Source organism: Ostrea edulis, chromosome 10, assembly GCF_947568905.1.
Source record: "Ostrea edulis chromosome 10, xbOstEdul1.1, whole genome shotgun sequence".
In the NCBI taxonomy this organism is placed as follows: domain Eukaryota; kingdom Metazoa; phylum Mollusca; class Bivalvia; order Ostreida; family Ostreidae; genus Ostrea; species Ostrea edulis.
In genome coordinates, this window is record NC_079173.1 from 23,549,683 (window position 1) to 23,572,192 (window position 22,510).

General features: G+C 34.3%; 1 protein-coding gene across 1 annotated transcript; it reads left to right on the forward strand.

Moving 5' to 3' along the window:
- Positions 1–4: 4 nt before the first annotated feature.
- LOC130050680 (formimidoyltransferase-cyclodeaminase-like) lies at positions 5–21,879 on the forward strand (the record flags this gene model as incomplete). The annotated part of the gene is made up of 15 exons (XM_056150893.1): positions 5–110; positions 2,409–2,537; positions 2,894–2,982; positions 3,075–3,254; positions 5,614–5,643; positions 5,977–6,003; positions 9,172–9,309; positions 9,978–10,109; positions 10,573–10,634; positions 11,469–11,598; positions 12,426–12,587; positions 14,629–14,672; positions 16,030–16,168; positions 18,321–18,416; positions 19,618–21,879. Coding segments are annotated over 15 exons (1,551 nt in total), but the record flags the coding sequence as incomplete, so codon positions are not given.
- Between the last annotated feature and the right edge of the window lie 631 nt (positions 21,880–22,510).

The following is a 22,510-nucleotide window of genomic DNA, read 5'->3' on the forward strand; positions in this document are numbered from 1 at the left end:
CACCAATCGCACAGTGTACACATTTGTAGGGTCACCAGAGGCCATTGTAGAGGGTGCCCTCAATGGAGCAAGAGTGGCATATCAAGCCATTGATATGAGGAGGCACAAAGGTACAGAGAGATAGAGATTGATTGATTGTATATTGTTTAACGTTTCTTCATACATATGGTATTGTCACCATTGCCAGTGAAGGGCTGCAAAATTTAAGCCTATGCTCGGCGCTTTAAGTAGGGAGGATCATCTTTATCGTGCCACACCCACTGTGACACAGGGCCTCAGTTTTTTGTGGTCTCATTTAAAGGACTGTCCCATTTAGTTACTTCTTATGACACGCAAGGGGAACTGAGGACCTATTCTAACACAGACCCCCATGGGAAAGAGAGAATTAACAATGTTTGATTTATGGAGCAATATTCATTGATAACAAAATGTCTTTCCACAACTTATTTGTAGCAATTCTCTTAAGTTTCATTGATTTCCAAGGATAAGCAAATGTGGTTTTGCCAACTAATACATATTTGTTTCTAAGTGCACTGAGTATACTAACTGTTCCTATCCTCTTAAAGGTATATATACATGTACCATATTAAAAAGTATTTTTTCGATGTTGGTAATCAGACCAAAACTTTGTTAGTATGATGATTTAAATGGGCATGGACACAATTTGAACTGAAAATCTTCAAGTTTTGATATTTATTATTTTCATTTTTCTCTGTCACATATTGATCTGAAACTTGGTATATAGCTTCTTTGTGGGACACTCTAGATCATGTTGGAAGTTAGATCCATTTCAACCTCTCTTGCAGGATTTTTGCCCCTTTATTTGAAAATTAATATTGTATGGTGGGTACATAATTTGTCCGACTAAGTCAGCTAGCGCCTACACTTCAGTACTTTCTTGTTTTCCTGTGTTTGTATGGGTATTGAAGATGTGCATGTGGCAAGGATTCTGATTTTCTTTAATTCTTTTTAAAGAAAATTACAGGTTGATGAACTTGGTCAGTTTTGAGGAAATATTACATAGAGAGTACAATTGATTTGTCTAACTCCTCCAACAGTTTTGATACGAGGACCTTCTTTCACAGTCTCAGTATTTAAATCTCAACAATGTTTAATTTTCTTTTAAGTTTAGAATATTTACAGGTTGTTGAACATGGTGAAATTTGGGGAAATATTTTACACACACAGAATTCTTAGTTTGTTTATCTACCTCCTGCCGCAGTGTTTAAGCTAAATGTAGGACCTTTTATTCATACAATGCAAAAAAAGTATTTATGTCACAGCCTGATGATGGTTGATAGTACCTGAAGCAAAGTTTTACAAATCATGGCTTAAAAAAAACACCCTGATATATATGTAAGATTTCTATGAGCATATTATGTACTGTTTTTGGTACTCAAGCTTGATCGGAATTCTCTAACAATTTTTCATCTCCCCTCATTGGAGATTATAGGGGGCATAATTAGTTGGGTTTTTTTTGTTGTCTGTTTGCAAAAACCTGAACCGTGGCCATAACATATGAATAGTTAGTGCTAGGGCTTTCATATTTCACATGTGTAATTCCTTGTGACAATAAAGACCTCAAATCTTTTCATTGTAACCAACATTTTTTACCTCATGACCTTCACCTTGGAGTTTGACCTACTTGAAAAACTTTAACCGAGGTCATAACTTTTTATCACCGAGTGATAGGACTCTTACATTTCACACAGTCCACTGTATATTCTAGTGACAATTAATACCTTTCTTTTGTTACCAGAATTACTTTGTTCTCATACGGGGGTATCAGTGCTTCACAAACACCTTGTTTTGGATGTCCTATCGGCATTAATACTCCGAGGTTAACTGAGAAGTTCAGATAAAGTGTGGACACAACCTGTGATATGACAATGTACTTGAACATTCAATGATAATCTAAATAAACAATTGATATTCTCTTATTCTGTAAAACGCTATTGTTAGAGATGACTTGTTTAACTTTGTAAGATATTACCTTTAAAGTTTAATTTGGTAATTTACTTGAGACTTGCATTATATAACAGTCATGTACATAAAGTATTTTTTTGTTTGATTTTTATATTTTTAAGGATGACATATATATTTCAACATGGTCACATAAATATATGCCTTGGTTTATTGTAACAGCTGGATCAATTATTCATCAGTGATTACAAAAATGCCAAGTTCTTACTATAGGAATTATTCATGCACACTTAAGACTCACAATTTAAATTTCTCTATATCAGGTTGTGGCAGTATTTTGTGAACTAAAGTTAAACAATATTTCAAGAGTTTTCTCCCTTGAGTTTGGATTTACAAAATGTCCACCAATGTATTGAATCTGCATCTGTAAGTATCAGATGAAATAGAGACTCGTAATATTTTTACTGTGTGAATTGTTTCTGTAGGAGAACATCCCAGGATGGGGGCCCTCGATGTATGTCCATTTATTCCTGTTCAAAATGTCACCATGGAGGAATGTGTGGAATGCGCCAAGGAGTTCGGAGAGAAACTCGCCATAGAGTTGGGAGTCCCAGGTATCGTATGTGTGTCCCCCCCCCCCCCCCCCCCCCCGAGCTTACACAATTTATGGGTCATATTGTCAGGTGTCTGCATATGTCTATCAACTTTAATGTCCATTCACTTGTCTGTTGATCTATATGTCTATCCATCGATCAAAAATGCTGAAAATAAAAAAAAACTTCAGTTAAAAAATTTATACCGATGAATGCGATTTAATTTATCTCTTTATAGATTATAGAAACAAATGCTCTTTCTTTTGTTAAGATGACAATAATGAATTTGCAGGTAAATGAAAAGACTGGGAAATTAATTATATGGAAGCTAAATATGATATTAAAAAAAGTTTGCAGTGTTTGTTGTTTTTTGTCAGTGTATTTGTATGCTGAAGCCACAGAAAATCCCAATAGAAAGTCGTTACCATTTATTCGACAAGGGGAATACGAAGGACTTCCCGAGAAGGTAAACAAATTCTAACAAAACTGAACTGCGCATAGACTCTCACGACAGAATATCTTAATATACAAGATAACATTGTTCATGTCTTTTTAAAGTTATCTCAACCAGAGTGGAAACCAGACTTTGGTTCACCAGAATTTGTTTCAAATTGGGGAGCCACGGTAACCGGTGCCAGGAATTTTCTAATTGCCTACAATATAAACCTCCTAGCGACAAAGGAACAGGCACACCGAATTGCCCTCAACATCAGGGAGCAGGGCAGAGGCAAAGAACAGGTAAAGTATTGGGTTTGCCTTGCTTTAGAGTCAGATTGGGTAAAATGTTGTAGACTGTCGATATGAGAGTACCTTTATTTTATACATCACCATAGCAAAAGTGAGCTTCTCTGACTGGAATTTGTCTGGCATCTGTTGTTGTCATTAACTTCTCATAGAACTTCTAATTCAATCTTAATAAAACTGGTTACAAAGCATTGGGTAAAGGAAATTCAAGTTTGTTCAAAGAAAGGATCATACCCCATTCAAAGGGGAAATAATCAAGTAAAGGTAAAAATAGGGTGGGGGTCATTTAAAAATCTTTTCTCAAGAACAACTGGGCCAGAAAAGTTGAATTTTACTTCAAAGCTTTATGACATAATATAGGTCCAAATCTTACATGGAGACATAAAGGATAAATCTTTGATAAAAATCTTCTTTTCAAGAACAACACGGCCATTATTGCTCATATTAATGTGCAAGCATCCCCAGGTAGTGCAGATTCAAGCTTGTTCAAATCAAGACCCCCGGGGGTAGATTGGGTACCACAATAGGGAATTTTATATAAGAATATACAGGGATTAAATTCTAAAAAATCCTCTTCTCAAGAACAACATGGACATGATTAGTGATATCTAATATGCGAGCATCTTAAGGTAGTTCAAATTTGACACTGACTTTGGAGTTTGACCCAAATTTAAAATCTTTAACCAAAGCTTTAACCTTGATTATAACTTTTAAATGGTGAGTGATAGGGCTTTTATATTTTATGCATGCATTCCTTGCGAAAACCCTTTTAGTGGTACCAAAGTGTTTGACCTTGTAACCTTGATCTTGGGAGTTTAACCAACTTTTTAGAAAACCTAACCTAGGCAATATTTGTATATAGATTCCTTATGGCAATACCTTGCATATCATACCATGATCTTTGACCATGTTTCATGGTCAGGTTGTGACCCTTTGGAGTTATGTTGGGGCTACAATATGGGGTCAAAATTTTTCATGGAAATAAAGATTGAAAAAAAAAGGAATATTTAAAAAATCACAATCAGGTGAGCAATGTGGCCCGTGGGCCTCGGTGTTGTTAGTTTGTGTCAGGAGGTGGAGGAGGATCAAATGGGACGGGTTTCCTGGTCTTTCATCCAATGGAATAACCCTCATAAACAAATTTAAAATATGTACCTGCAAACTTTGATGCACAAAAGTTTGTTAAATTTTAACAAGACAGTAAATTTGATTCAGTGCTTATAATTAATAGTTATTGACAAGTTGAATTCATCTAGATTTTGTGCAACAATCAACATTTTTAAAAAAAAAAATCCTTGATATAGATTTGCATACATAGAGTCTTTGCAATATAACCAAACTAAATTAAGATAGAATACACTCATTATCATTTCAATAACCTTGTAAATTACATATGCATGTACATTAGTTTTATAAATATTTGAAAAGATTATTTATTATTGAACATATAACTGTTTTGTAGATATTATTAATAGAATGCATGAAATACATATTCTTCCCTAATTTCCAGCTAGCCCACATGGCAGTTTCAGTGATTAAGACTCTTATCAATTTTAGTCATTCATATTATTAATAATTAACAGAATACCTATAGGTATATACATAACACAGATTCATCAGCATATCATAGAAATGTTATATAAACCTATAATTGTGGAATGTTATGACTATAGGCTTATTGGAATATGACATGTATTATCATAGGACACAATTCAAGCATTTTTCAAGATGGTCGACAGTATAGAGACCACAATGGCCTCTATTTATGGTAGTCTTCCATAAATCAACTTTGTGTGAAATAAAATCTTAAGAAGTATTTATTCAATGATAATGATATGTTATTTATCCCCCCCCCTTTCTCCTTCCAGTCATTAGCCTGATGACTATAAATAAAATTCAAAGGTTAAGGGGGTGGGGTTGTTGTTTTAATCAGATTGAATGGTATTTTAATCATGTTACACTTTTACATTATAGTACTATAATTATAATAGCATATGTATGACTACATAATACAATCATTTTAATGCAACTTTCTAAATCTTCTTAATATTTGATTTCATTGATTTCTAATACTTTGCATAGTGCTCAACATAAAAAACCAACAAACAAACAAAACAAAACAAACAAACAAACAAAAACCAAGAAAACAAAAACAACTTTAGCTATTGATCTTAATTATAGTGTTTTATTTTGATAATTTTACAGATGTAAGATCTTATGCCATTTAACTTCATTTAATTGTGTTTTATTGTTTTATTCTTCTTTTTACTCTTGTAAAGTGCCTTAGAGTAATTTGTTTTATATAAGGTGCAATATAAATTTTATTATTATTATTTAACCCCTATTTTTACAGTGCTATGGAACAGGTTTTGATGTGGAGGGGGTAGGTAACTGTGTGAATTTTGCTCACTATTAACTTCACTTTTTGACCTGAAGTCTAAAAATTGAAGAGCTAGATATTAATGGATTTTTTTTTAGCCAGGATATTGGCCTTTTGATAATTGTTTTTCTTTCATTTAATTGTTTCAAAATAAAAAGTTGAAAAATAAAAATTGCTCTTTTGAAGGGGTAAAATTTAATGTGCATGATAATAATCCTGAATTGTTAAAATTTAAGTGTTTTCTTCATGAAATTAGTTGTGAAAAAAATTGCATAAAATTGTACTAGTCTTTTAAAGATATAATTATGCTAAAAAGGGGTTATCTCGTGTTTTTAGCATTATGGAACTAAATGGCAATATCAGGTAATAGTTTATAAAAATTAAATGCAGCAAACGTCTGGTGTACATGTTTTCATATTTGATTGAATTTATTGTGGGAAAATTGTATATATAAATGCTTTCCTTTTCTCACTCTAACACTATGATTGTGAATTAACGTCAATTAACTTTATACTTTTGGTTTGATTATTAACCACAAATTTATATTTTTCTTTGTAATTCAAAATTACTGTTTCTTGGACTTATGTATTAATTAAGGAAATCCATAATTGGCCTGATTGTAATTGACAGTACATATGTATGTTGCATACTTACATATAATTATGTACACTTACAGTTTGCTTAGTAGATCAATAGTTTTACATGTATCTTTTAATTATTAGAAAAGGACTGTTGGAGAGTTCATATTTATTAGATTTAGACTTTTGTATATATAAATATATATCTCATAGTTTGCGGGGACACATTATATAAATCTCACAGTTTACGGGGACACATTATATAGATCTCATGGTTTAGGGGGATATATTTTATATCTCACAGTTTAGAGGGACACATTATATAGATCTCACAGCTTCGGGGGACACATAATATATATCTCACAGTTTAGGGGGACACAATATATATATCTCAAAGTTTAGGGGGGCATATTATATATATCTTACATTTTAGGGGGACACATTATATAGATCTCACAGTTTAGGGGACACATGATACATATCTCACAGTTTAGGGGGACACATTATATATATCTCGCAGTTTAGGGGGACACATTATATATATCTCACAGTTTAGGGGACACATTATATATATCTCGCAGTTTAGGGGGACACATTATATATATCTCACAGTTTAGGGGGACACATTATATATATCTCACAGTTTAACGGGACACATTATATATATATCTCAGTTTAGGAGAACACATTATATAAATTGTCCTGTCCATCTATATGTCTGTCTGAATGCAAATTATTTTGGAACCATAATTAATTTTCAAAATTGTAATAAAATGGAAGAGGTATTAGTCTTGTAAGAACATATTTAGTTTAGACTCATATTTAAGCATGTACTTGGTATACAGAAAGCATTATTAATATGTAGAAAACCATCAACACTTACAAACATGTCAGAACTATGTACATAATGTAGCAATGCTTAGCAGTAATCTGTGGTGAGAAAAAGGTCACAATATACATAAATATACATTGCACGAAGCACTTGTCAAACAACAGGTACAATTATCAATATTATAGAGTCCCGTGGGGATCCAGGTTACTAGATTGATTGATTATTGTTTAACGTCTCTCTCAAGAATATTTCACTCATATGGAGATGTCACCACTGCCGGTGAAGGTCTGCAAAATTTAAGCCTTTGCTCGGTGCTTATGGCTATTGAGCAGGGATGGATCTTTATTGTGCCACACATGCTGTGACACAGGACCTTGCTTTTTGCAGTCTCATCAGAAAGACTGCCCCATTTAGTCGCCTCTTACAACAAGCAAGGGGTACTGAGGACCTATTCTAACCTGGATCCCCACGGTCCTCAGTACCCCTTGCATGTCATATTAAAGAGGCAATTAAATGGGGGCAGTCCCTTCGGATGAAACCGCAAAATTATAATTTTTCATAAACAATCTTTATAATTACTTTGAATCCTAGCCCATTCAGAAACAGTAAATCAATTAATTTCTTTTTGTGGGGGGGGGGGGGATTTTTATTTTTTTGGTTCAGTACATGATATTTATGCAAATAAGGAGTTTATTTGAAACAAATATTACTTTCTTAGAAGTTTTTACAATTATTTGTATAAAGTTCATCAAATTAGGAAAAATATTGACATCAAACTGTATAATATAATATTGTTTGCTATATTGATATCCTTATTAACATAAAAATCTTTTTTATATAAGATTGATTTATCTATAGTATACTCTATATTATTTCATAATTATATTTCAATATATCAATTCCACAATTTATTCACAATGCATGTTATGGGTGTGTTAATTGGCACCTTAATAGCTGCACCTTGTATTTTGAAGTTTGTATCAAGAGAAAGAGTCACTCTAACAGACTAATATAGCCATGTACATCCCCCAGCTCATTTTAAAAGATTTAAGATGTTTTAGTGGCTAGGCTCAATATCAATTTTCTAGCTCACCTGAGTCAAAGGCTCAAAAGAGGTTTCTTGATCAAGTTTTAAAAAATTGCTACTTTATAATTATATAGTTACATATAACAATAAATGAATTGTGGATACCTGGGGAAAAATATTATATAATAGACATACAGTAGAGGAAATACCAGCATAGGAGTTATTGCCCTTGACAACATTTTTACAATATAGAATATTTCATTATCTATTGAAAATGTGAACTTTTTCAGAATCAAATACTTTATCAATTATTTTCATTATACCCAGTAAATAAAATCCTACTGATTAAAGATATATTTCTATCATGCACAAACTTTATTAAATGAATTTCTTGCAAAAACCTATGACATCACATATATATACAGATTGCGCTAATTAAAGGGGGGAAATGCCACTACTCAGGTGAGCAATGTGGGTTATGGGCCTCCTAATTTTCCCATCACACTTTTGAAAAGACCAGAATTTTTTAGTTCCTTTTCTTATGGCATCCATGAATATTTCAGTGTTCGTAAGATTCACAAAATGATATCGAAATTCTTACACATACATTGCTGAGAGATGTACATCATTGAAAATTTGAAATGCTTCAATACTTTTTGATAGATATTGAATCAGAATATAGGGGCTTGCAGTCTGCTAATTTCAAAACATAAGACATTAATTCTATAATCAGTTTTAAACTTTAGAACAATCTTATTTCTTTCTGATTGTGCATGTGAATTCCAGAAAATTCTGTTATTGCAGTTGTATATTTCATTGTATTTTTGAGCTTTTTAAAAAAAAAAATTACAAATGGAACATCAATTAATTTGACAATAATGGTAATTTTATACTTGTATCAAGTAGGGTTTTGTCTTTCCAGTGTTATCTTTAGTCCAGAAAATTCCATACGTTGTGCTTATTTCAATGGTTTATCATAATTACATCTTGTGTCACAGAAACACCATGCATTAAGCTTGGAGGTTTTAAGATAAATTTTCACCCCTAGCTTTGGCCGTGTTCATTATTGAGGGTTGTTTTTTACTCTATTGAAGCCTGGTAGATTGAAGCATGTGCAGGCGATCGGCTGGTACCTGGAGGAGGCTAACATGGCCCAAGTGTCGGTCAATATCACTGACCATGAAGTGACCCCTATTCACAAAGTCTATGAGGAAGTTCTCAAGGACGCAAAGGTATATCAAGTTATATACTGCAATATCTGTTTTTAAAAAAAGATAAAGGTTTCATATGAAAGGACTCCCCAGGTTGAACAAAAATCCATTCTAATACAGCACTGTTGAACTTCAGTATCTGGAACACCGATATCTTGAATACCATGGATATGTCGAAGTGATTCGGAAGTCCCAACCACATATTCTTTAAGTATTTTATCCTCGATATCTCAAATTGTTGGATATCTCAAAGTTTTTTCTCAGTCCCATCAAGTTCGAGATAACAGGGTTTTACTGTATGTGTACTAGTATATATTTGTATAATCTATATTGTGGATGTAATTCCCAGGTCGTGGGCTTGGTTCCACTGAAAGCCATTGTATGTATTTGTAGGATCTAAATATAGCAGTATGAGGCTTTCAGATTGTGGGCCTGGTTCCACTGAAGGCCATTGTATATATTTGTAGGATTTAAATATAGCAGTATGAGGCTTTCAGATTGTGGGCCTGGTTCCACTGAAGGCCATTGTATATATTTGTAGGATTTAAATATAGCAGTATGAGGCTTTCAGATTGTGGGCCTGGTTCCACTGAAGGCCATTGTATATATTTGTAGGATCTAAATATAGCAGTATGTGGCTCTCAGATTGTGGGCCTGGTTCCACTGAAGGCCATTGTATATATTTGTAGGATCTAAATATAGCAGTATGCGGCTCTCAGATTGTGGGCCTGGTTCCACTTAAGGCCGTCCTACAGGCAGCTGACTACTACATGGAGAAGGATAATCTCTTTATTCTGGAGGAGGATCAAAAACTGAGACTGGTGGGTGTACTGTCAAGTATAATATGCCTGGTGTACTGATTGGTCATACTTGTACAATAGAAATATTACAGTAGTCCTTGTTTTACGACATTTTAATCGTTGAACATGTGCTTCATAAGGGAAATTGGTGCATTTATTAGGGTGATCGAGCTGGAAAAAATTGCTATCAAATGGGTATGATTTCTTAACTATTGTAGATTATTTATTTTGTGCCAGGACTTAATATTAATGGCTAAATGTGTCATGGACGTCAAATCGCGTGATCATAACTTTGCGAGTGGTCTATTGATCAAGAGTTTGAATGTGTATTTCAACAATATGAAAATAGAAGCGAGTAATTTTATTTCGCGAGTGATGTGAGGATGCTTCATCACGTATATTTAGGAATCTACGGTATTTCATCTATGTGTAATATAACATAAACAGCAGATTAAATGTATTGATGTTTTGTTTTATATTGTAGGTTATCAATAGATTGGGTCTGAATTCCTTGGGACCATTTAGTCCTAAAGAGAGGATTATAGAGTAATGTATTATACTTAAATACTAAATTTAATACTAACAATACCAAACCTTCAATGAATTTTCACCAGTGCTGGGGAGGGAAATGTAATTCTAGTACCTGCAAATAAAATTTGTATTTGCTTTATTGATATGAAGAAAAATAATGTTCATGTATCATGAGGTTGGAATATTAAGAAATGGAGGTATTATATTAGAACATCATTCATCAGGTAAAATAAGACTTTCAAAAACAACTAAAAATATGTGCACAATTAGTCTGAGAGTTAAAAACGGACAGAGCATAGAATAAAAATTTCTTGATGATTTCCCCGTGTTTACTTCTCTGCTTTTTGTGATACAGATACATGATTTCCCCATCTTTACGGCTCTGCTTTTTGTGATACAAATACATGATTTCCCCGTGTTTACGGCTCTGCTTTTTGTGATACAGATACATGATTTCCCCGTGTTTACGGCTCTGCTTTTTGTGATACAGATACATGATTTCCCCGTGTTTACGGTTCTGCTTTTTGTGATACAGATACATGATTTCCCCGTGTTTACGGCTCCGCTTTTTGTGATACAGATACATGATTTCCCCGTGTTTACGGCTCTGCTTTTTGTGATACAGATACATGATTTCCCCGTGTTTACGGTTCTGCTTTTTGTGATACAGATACATGATTTCCCCGTGTTAACGTGTCTGCTTTTTGTGATACAGATACATGATTTCTCGTGTGTATGGCTCTGCTTTTTGTGATACAGATACATGATTTCCCCGTGTTTACGGCTCTGCTTTTTGTGATCCAGATACGTGATTTCCTCGTGTTTACATGTCTGCTTTTTGTGATACAGATACATGATTTTAGACGACGCTGATGGAGGACCGCTGGTATCTATGAATGTCAGGGACTTTGTGATGACTGTGGGGTCCAGGTCTCCCTCCCCTGGGGGAGGGTCTGTAGCTGCCTTGGCAGCCAGCCTGGTAAGTACAGTTAACTACCTTAATCAGCGAGTTTCTCTACTTGACTTCCATTCTAATTTTTTATTTGTGGAACTTTGTGATTGACTGATTTTTTTTTTTTACGTCCCGTCAAGAATTTTTTGCTCATATTGAGATGTCACCAGCTGTAGGTGAAGTACCACAAATTTAGACCTATGCCTAGCGCTCAGGTCAGGGCCGTAGCAGTGAGGGTTCTTTATCATGCCAACGCCTGCCAAGATAAGGGAACTCCGTTTTTAAAGTCATATCCGAAAGACCCGTGGTTCTCGCTTCTAAATGCCGAGCGTTTGACAAAGGAACAATCACTACCTATTTTAACATCTCAGGTTTAACGCAGTCATAGCACGGGCGGGGCTCGAACTCACAATCTCCCAGTTACGAAATGTACGCTCTACCACTGCGCTACCGTGACCGGTGAAACATTGTGATATACTAGACAAGTGATTAATAGTTAAAACTTATGGACAGCTGGATTCAATGTGATAAATTTCTGTTCTCTGTCAGATTAGTACGGCAGTGTTGTTGACCTTGATCAAGGTTAAGTTCTTGATTGAATCCCCGACATCTTCCAAAAGATCATTATATTGTTGAGTGTCTGACTATAAAACAGTTACTACTTATTGTCTTAAATCTGACTCAGCTTAGAATAGAATACACACCTCCCTTTCACAAAGGGAGTGTACTCTACCGACTAAGCAATCACTCTTGTCTTACTATTCTGAAAATTTGCTTGAGAGTGTATGTGGTAATACATGTCCTTTGAATGAACTCAAATTCTAAGGAATTTCATGAAAGCGTCCCATTTACAGGGTGCCTCATTGGGCAGTATGGTGGGGTTTCTTACCTATGGAAACAGGAAGTTTTTCGAGCTGGACAGTAAAATGAGAGAACTGATACCCCCTCTGTACAAAGCCATGAAGGATCTGATGCAGTTCGTGGATGCTGATGCTGCTGCTTACAGTGAATATATGGTGAGTAGATCTTCTTACTGTAAAAGTGGTTATTTATGCGTGGAGGAAATTTACATTAATTATGCGGTGACGTTATAAGTGCGTGAATTTTCCCCAGCGTATAGTTATAAGTACAGTGGAACCCCGTTATTACGTTTTCCATTTTGTCATGATAAAATAACGTAATACCGGGGGCAACGTAATAAACGTCCCAGTTAAATCCGTTAAAAATATCGTTTGGAAATTGTATATCGTCCGTTGGTACTCCGTGAAGGGGTGTGTAAATATATCTTTACTGTTTCTTTGTTTAAAAGACTATGATACTTTGTTTTATTTACATCTTATCTTTAATGTCCGTAATTCTTCATGTTCTTATCCCTTTTCTTTATTTCGGTGTAGGATACATAAGGATGTTTTGATAAACGTTGCTTTTTCTGCATTCGTTTGGACCGCCATTTTGTTCAACTTTAAAACAATGCGTTCATGTAAATTTCTCTCAATAACTCGTTCCGGTTCGTATTCAACATTCGTATTTAAAAATAACAAAACATCGTTTTTATTAAGTTCTCTAATTACACAATACACAACACAATAAAAAAAAAATCCCACCCAAAAAACAACAAAACTATAGACACAAAACGCACACGATACCCAACACTTGCACACTTCTCACCAACGATAAACATGCACGGAGAACAATTTAAGTGCAATCCACATAAAAAAAATATAATGATGCACGAAGATTTCATTTATAACGCTAAATGATGGCACTAAAATCACGTTCGCATCAAGGGATTTTAAAATATTCACTGAGGTAAATGCCGTGCACAAATCGGCTGATAGATTGGTGTATGTATGGACGAGATTTACGAACACCCAATCTGCATGTCCAAACAACGAACAATTTTTTTAATTGAACACCTTTAGTCACCTATATCCAAGCAGTTACCCAAGCGGTTGTAACATTGCTACGATAAATTTTGTCTTTCTTGTTTGGTACCAAAGCTGTCTGTGAATAGAGTTTTAATAGCGAAGGTAATCACACTATGCTGAACACGCAGGTGGTTGAGAAATTATTTCTTTGATTATCAAAATATGAAAAATGAAGTAAATTTCATAGAGTACAATTTCTAAATAAACATTATTTAATTGTTTATCACTGGCTTCTATACAGGGTATTCACCTGTATTGATGTCGCTAGATCTATCGAAGCGTGATCAGTCAAGGGTATCTAATCCCCAAACAGACCAGGAAATTTACATGGTGACTGCCTCAGGCAGTCAAGGTGTGAATGGCTTATTATTTTGAGAATCACTATTGAATAATTAGGGGTTTATTACGTTTTTGTCGGAATATTTACAACGTAATACCGAGTCCCGGCATTTTAGGACAACGTAATAACGAGGTCTATTTTATATAGGTTTGTTAAGAAATGGTTTTGTGCTTTGAAATTCCAACGTAATATGCGGACTAACGTAATAAAGGGGGAACGTAATAACGGGGTTCCACTGTATTTGATATGATATAATAATGTATTAAGATAATGCGTATTTCCTCCCCTCTTCCCCCCCCCCCCCCCCATAATGTTGGACGTTGGAAAATGCTTAATTAACCCCCAGCGTAAATAACCACTTTCACAATATTACTGTATACATAGGTAGTAACTTGATGTACCGTCACAATGTACATATTATTATATGGCAAGTTGACCTACTTACAAAGCATTAGTATTTAGTTCATCTTCTTCTTCTATATACTCGTACTGTGTTTGAATTTTATCTGAAGTTTAATTTAAAAGTAATTTTTAGGAAAGCTACTCTGTTTTTTCTATCATGGCAAACTCATTTGCTTGATTTCTTTGCATGTAAATAAAGAAATCTTTATTCAACAAAATATTTTAATGAAATCATAGCAAAATTGTAATACTTCATTTTCCAAATTCATGTACAGTGCTTCCTCGATATATTGCCCCCCCCCCCCCCCCCGCTACCAATATTAGGATTATTATCCTGTTGATTTCATGATGATTTGACATTGAAGTTGAATTTGGATTTTGTTACAGTTGGCAAGTAAATTACCCAAAGAGACAGAGGAAGAGGAAACAATGTAAGCATGAATCATTTTTCATTTTAACTTAGAAGAAAAAATAATTATATTGATTTGATGTTTTTTATTATATGTTGTAACATTTTTAGGTTGGTGTCCATTGTCGTCAGTCATGTGGTAGCAATTGAACATTTTAAAATTCGATCTTGATTAAACTGTCCTTCCAATTCTTTTCAAATTTGGTATGAAGCATCTTTAGGACATTAAGAGAGATGCCCTTCCAATTCTGTTCAAATTTGGTATGAAGCATCTTTAGGACAAGAGAGATGTCAATTGTAAATGGGGCCTTAAGGGTGTGACAAAACTGTCAAAAATTCACCAATTTTCAAAACTCTTCAGGAGCCTCTACTACTGCACATGTGTCAGAAGAAACTAATTGAATAGTCATCATGTAGAGCAGGAAGGCCTCTACGAAAAATGTCAGAAAAAACTAACTGAATAGTCATGTAGAGCAGGAAGGCCTCTACCAAAAATGTCAGGAAAAAACTAATTGAATAGTCATGTAGAGCAGGAAGGCCTCTACCAAAAATGTCAGGAAAAAACTAATTGAATATTCATGTAGAGCAGGAAGTCCTCTACCAAAAATGTCAGGAAAAAACTAATTGAATATTCATGTAGAGCAGGAAGTCCTCTACCAAAAATGTCAGAAAAAACTAACTGAATAGTCATGTAGAGCAGGAAGGCCTCTACCAAAAATGTCAGGAAAAAACTAACTGAATAGTCATGTAGAGCAGGAAGGCCTCTACCAAAAATGTCAGAAAAAACGAACTGAATAGTCATGTAGAGCAGGAAGGCCTCTACCAAAAATGTGAATGTTATTACCTTATATCGCCAGGGTAAAGGTTCTGACTCCAGGGAGGAACCAAGTGTGGCATATAGTGATTATATGAAAAGATTTGAATAACATCTTTAATACTATTGATACTAAATTGAAACTAAATGGATATTTAGAATTACCCAGCAATCCTTTACCAAAATTGTGAATTTCATGATCCCAAGGGTAAGGGTACCAGGATGGGGCCAGAATGGTCATAGTAATTAAATGTCTTTATCATTTGAAAGGCTTCTTCTTTAATTTTGCTGATAATTTATAAAAGTTAAATGAATATTAAGGAAAAGCAGAACTTTTAACTATAATACATACATAATATGTAGGTGACCTATAATGCCTGTAGGCCTCTTGTTAACTTTTTATTCCCTCACAATGAAGTTATAGGAATATTGCATCTGTAAAAAGATTAGTTTTCCAGGCTAAATGCAACACACCTCATTGAATATTAAGATTTGTAATAAGTTCATGAATTTGTTAAAAATATTTTCTTTTGTGATGATAAATTGTTTTGTTTATATTTTTCAGGCGAGATTTGGCCATGCAGGAAGGCATCAAGACAGCCATACAGGTCCCAGTGACCGTCTCGAGAATTGCCAATCATATCTGGCCGACCATTAAAGAACTAGCCAAAGCGTGCAACATCAACTGTAAATCTGATCTTCAGGTGAGCTCCTAATCTAACAAACAAACAAACAAAGGTGAGCTCCTAATCTAACTAACAAACAAACAAAGGTAGCTCCTAATCTAACAAACAAACAAACAAAGGTTAGCTCCTAATGTAACAAACAAACAAACAAAGGTTAGCTCCTAATCAAACTAACAAACAAACAAAGATGAGCTCCTAATCTAACTAACAAACAAAGGTGAGCTCCTAATCTAACAAACTAAAAAACAAAGGTGAGCTCCTAATCTAACAAACAAACAAATAAAGGTGTGCTCCTAATCTAACTAACAAACAAACAAAGGTGAGCTCCTAATCTAACAAACAAACAAACAAAAGTGAGCTCCTAATCTAACAAACTAACAAACAAAGGTGCGCTCCTAATCTAACAAACAAACAAACAAAGGTGTGCTCCTAATCTAACAAACAAACAAACAAAAGTGAGCTCCTAATCTAACAAACTAACAAACAAAGGTGCGCTCCTAATCTAACAAACAAACAAACAAAGGTGTGCTCCTAATCTAACAAACAAACAAACAAAAGTGAGCTCCTAATCTAACAAACTAACAAACAAAGGTGCACTCCTAATCTAACAAACAAACAAACAAAGGTGCACTCCTAATCTAACTAACAAACAAACAAAGGTGCACTCCTAATCTAACTAACTAACAAACAAAGGTGTGCTCCTAATCTAACAAACTAACAAACAAAGGTGTGCTCCTAATCTAACTAACAAACAAAGGTGCACTCCTAATCTAACAAACAAACAAAGGTGCACTCCTAATCTAACTAACTAACAAACAAAGGTGCGCTCCTAATCTAACAAACAAACAAACAAAGGTGTGCTCCTAATCTAACTAACAAACAAAGGTGAGCTCCTAATCTAACTAACAAATAAACAAAGGTGAGCTTTTAATCTAACAAACAAACAAAGGTGAGCTCCTAATCTAACAAACTAACAAAGGTGAGCTCCTAATCTAACAAACAAACAAAGGTGAGCTCCTTATCTAACAAACAAACAAAGGTGAGCTCCTAATCTAACAAACAAACAAACAAAGGTGTGCTCCTAATCTAACAAACAAACAAACAAAGGTGAGCTCCTAATCTAACAAACAAACAAACAAACAAAGGTGTGCTCCTAATCTACAAACTAACAAACAAAGGTGCGCTCCTAATCTAACTAACAAACAAAGGTGTGCTCCTAATTTAACAAAATAAACAAAAAAAGATGTGCTCCTAATCTAACTAACAAACATAGTTGCACTCCTAATCTACAAGCTAACAAACAAAGGTGCGCTCCTAATCTAACTAACAAACAAAGGTGCGCTCCTAATCTAAATAACTAACAAACAAAGGTGTGCTCCTAATCTAACTAAGAAACAAACAAAGGTGCACTCCTAATCTAACTAACAAAGGTGTGCTCCTAATCTAACTAACAAACAAAGGTGTGCTCCTAATCTAACTAACAAACAAAGGTGAGCTCCTAATCTAACAAACAAACAAACAATTGTGTGCTCCTGATCTAACTAACAAACAAAGGAGAATGAGCATTAAGGGCCAACATTTGCCCAATGTTAAAACACCATATTTTACTGTTATTCTGATTAATTGCAATTAGTGTCACCAATTTCAGCCATATTTAGATTGATTTTTATATATTTTCTTTGTTTTGGGGCAAATTAATGAAAAAACAACAAAAAATCACAGATTTCTGGAAACATTGAATAACTTTTATATTAAAGAAGAAACAACAAAACAAACATTTCCATATTTTAACATTCATTAATATACAGGATTACACTGAAAAAAAATTATGAACAATAAATATTTAATTGGTTTGAAATATGAAAAATATGTTGGGCACATATGGCTGCTTATTGCCCCTGGCCCTTTGACATACGTAGTTTCCAACTTACAATTAACATTCATAATATCCGAATAATAAACTTTATATTCCTACCATATAACTTACAGATGTTACATATTAAGTGAAATATCCTATAACAATCACTGTACAATTACTTGACTACGTGTAGGTGAAATATCCTGGGGAGGTGGAATGTGCGTGCCAGGAATTTTGTAAAGAATGAGTATTGCAGTGATGATATTTACAACTGAGACTTCATGGTTTTATTATTTCATTACTGTAACACAGGTTGGTGTGAGAATGCTCGAGACTGGCGTGTGGGGGACATATTACAATGTCACAACCAACCTGGCTGACTTAAAGGACCCGGAATTCAAGACTCAGGTGTGTATATAACATTGTCCCAGCCAATCACGGTAACCGATTCAGGTGTGACTGTCACAGCCAATCACAGTAATAGACTCTGGTATGACTGTCACAGCCAATCACAATAACAGACTCAGGTGTGACTGTCACAGCCAATCACAATAACAGACTCAGGTGTGACTGTCACAGCCAATCACAGTAACAGACTCTGGTGTGACTGTCACACCCAATCACAATAACGGACTCAGGTGTGACTGTCACAGCCAGTCACAATAACAGACTCAGGTGTGACTGTCCCAGCCAATCTAATTCTGATGTAAAGGACCCAGAATTCACAACTTATGCAATTCATTTTTGAAAATACATTGGGCATGAACTGCAACGCTTTACGCCAGCATGCTTCATGAAACGTGTTAGCTTTATGATTTAATTTGTAATTCGGTATCTATGCATACAGTTATTTTTATATAAAAAACAAAAACTCTCAGTTTTGCCTTTTTCTATGTATTTATTGTTCTTTGTTTTAGTTTGTTTTTATTGTTTTACATGTAAAGCGCTTTAGGGTGATTGTCTTAATTAGACAAAGCGATATATAAATGTATGATAATAATATTAATGATAATAAATATTTAATTATATAAGCCAAGTTTAGCGTGTATGAAATCAAGTGCAAACTAGGGATTCAATTTAAGATCGGTTAATTTGTTTGGTAGCTTGGGTTCGTTTTAATTGGAACCTCGTTTTTACCTGAAAGTTCCCTGTTTATTATGTAAGACCACATATTATTTTGGCATTTTAAAGCAGAAAACCATTTCTTAACAAACCTATATAAAGTAGACCTCGTTATTACGTTGTCCCAAGATGCCGCAACTCGGTGATATAAAAATTCTGACAAAAACGTAATGAACCCCTAATGATTCAATAGTAGTTTTTAAGATAATCAGCCATTCACACCTAGACTCCCTGGCGGTCAACATGTAAATTTCCTGGTCTGTTAGGGGATCAGAGATGCTTGACTGATCAATCACGCTAAAGATCCTTCCCTGTTCAAAAGTGCCGTGCATAGGCCTGAATTTTGCAGCCCTTCACCAGCAATGGTGACGTTTCCATATGAGTGAAAAATTCTCAAGAGGGACGTTAGACAATATACAATCAATCAATAAAAGTTTTTTAATTGCTAAATTATAGTACTTTTCATTCCATGAATATTTCCTTACAGGTCAAGGAGGAAATTTCAGCTGCATTAAAATACGCACAGGAGGAGTGTGCAGCAACACTGAAAATCCTTGAGGCGCGGAAAGAATAGACGATGTGTTCAAAACGAAACCGCAATACACCAGTTCATGTCCGTCTGCCTAGACATTCTGTTTGTTGTGAGATGTGTGATTTAAAAGGTTATAATTCAATAGGACTGAATGTTTAAATACGGCAATGTAGTATTTAAGTCTTGTTTTTGCATTTTAAAAGTTCCGTTCTTAAGATGCTTTGATTGTTTCTCATGATAAATGTCTGTGTTTTGTTAACTACCGGGTACTTCAAGGTCAAGATTTTTTTCGAAACATGAAAAAAAAATGTCAATTATTAAATATTTCTATTTTTATTCATGTTTAACTATAATCAGAATTTAAAAGTGCCCCAGGAATATTGTTGTTGTGAAAGTAGACTCATTGCAGAATTAGTGACTTATGAAGTCTTTGTTCTTTTAATTAGTACTGCTGACTGTTCATTTTATAAATTGTGTTTTTGCCTCGTACAGTATGCTTGTATCACCATGCTAAATTTTCATTCTTGTCAGTAACTGTAGTAACACCATCAAATATAGGCATCCAGTGATTTAGGAAAAGAATTTCGATTTTTTAATTAGAGTGAAAAATTAGTAGGGAAAAATGAGGATATCCTATCCTTTGATTGCGACTGGAACTTCCTTGTTTCTCCATCCATGATGTAGATTGATGTTACATGAACTTTAAACCAGCGTTTGTTTATGTCGAGTTATGTTTTTAAGTAAGCCTAAACTTAGATTTGCTCATGAATTGCCAAGGGTAAAAGTGTTTGTGTCAATTATATTCGCGAGTGAGCGTATACTTTATTGATTGATTAGCGACTCGAAGATAAAGTGTTTGTGTCGGGTTACCGGTATATTCGTGTATGAGCCCTAACTCTACTCTTTTCATATTAACAGAATGACTGCTCTGCAGTGACAGAGGTGTTCACAAATCTCACCATTTTTTTCTCACTTGCGAATAAAATCTCCTTGACAGTCGCTGTATAGGATTTCATTGTCTGAGACTTTGTCAGAAATTATTTTAAAAAATAATTGAAGGATGCCATGGTAACCATGTAAATATTGTTTTTGTGATTTCAGCTGAGCTTTAAAAAGGATTTAGAATAATATCATGCTTTGTCATGCGAAGTGGCCTTTCAGTTGTGCTTATAAAGCAGTGGTATTTTGTGGTTTTTGTTGCTGTAACAGATCGAGTGCTGGCATTGCGTAGTAAATTTATTAACATGAATCATTCTGTATTCAGAAGTCGATTTTTTTCTGAATATCTGGAGTTTTTGTTTCCATATCTAGTAATATAGCATTTAGATTTTCAGTCATTGAATATGAAATTCCATCATTGATACATGTAATTAGCACCTTTTAGTTTTAACGTTATTATGATGGAGCAAGGATTCGTCTTTTCTGACACAACATACACGTATTTTAAGATTTTTAGTGGATGAAATCCAATTTTTTGTGATGATAATATTTTCAAACATTTTATTTTTCTTACATAAGAAGCAGATCTCTTTGTTCTTTTTGTTTGTTTTTTGTTTATATGTGGGGATCTTAGTTTTTAGGCATTGTTAAAATTGTTGGGAGTACTTTTTATTTAATTTCCCATGTAATCTTCATACAAAATGGCTGTGTACATATATGTTTTGTTGCATTTCGATATGATATGTGAATCATGTTTTATTGAAACCACAGACACAAATGTAAGGGTAACATAATTATTATTGATATATTTATTATTGATAACATGCATGTATAACATGATGTTATTAATTAGGGTGATTTAATGGTGTGATATATTTATAGAAGTACTAACGAGTTGTTAGCTAGGAGTACACGTATTGATCGTGTATAAATGTACAAGTCTGTACGGAAACTTTGTGCCATCAATCTTGAAATTTACGAAATGAAGCGAGTGTGTAGATTTCAGTTTAATGTTGCTGTGTTTCTCTCTCCACTGCCTCTATGGATGATCTGTTTAATGTAATAAAGATTTTAAGTTGACTACTGGAACCTCAACTCCCTTTTCTATTATATAAAATCCCAAAATTTTTTAATAATTTCCAACAAATTAAAAATATTAAAGAGTTAAAGAGCAATGTATTTCAATTTTCAAGAATTTGTAATTTTTTCAAAGAAAAAAAGTTTTGTTTCTCAAATGGCATTTTAGGCAAGGAGCTACCCCCCCCCCCCCCACCCCCCCACCCCCCCCCCCCCCCCACCCCCCCACCCCCCTTTTGATTTCCTTTAAACAGGAAATTAGCTTGTGATATGTAGAGGTAAAATTGAATGGGGAGAATAGTACTTAGCCCAGTACAGATACACTTTGATCAGTAATTTTTAAGTTATTTCTGATGTAAAATATATACAGATCATTATATTTCAGTACCAAATTTCCCATGTTTGAATTGGTCTAAATAAAAAACACATCGGAGGGAGCTCAGGTTCCTGGACCCACCAAGCAGTGTGGGACTTTAACCTACCCCCCCCCCCCCCCCCCTCTCGTCAACCTCCTTCCTGATGTTACTTCATGATTCAACCACCTGAATCTGTGTACCTTTTTTGACAGTTTTGGCCCACAACGACCTTTATTTGAAACAGCCATTACTGTATTGATATATCTATTGCTACATTGAGTTGTAGTATTGAAGTAGTACTACTGTACACTAAACTTGGTAGAAAGGTATATAATTATCATGAATTTGTTACATGTATATTTAAGTCACATTCCATATACAGATTTATAATGAATTCAGTATTAATGCAATCCATAATTCGTTACAATGTATTTGAAATTTTATTTTACATTACAGATAAGAACTTTTACCCCAAT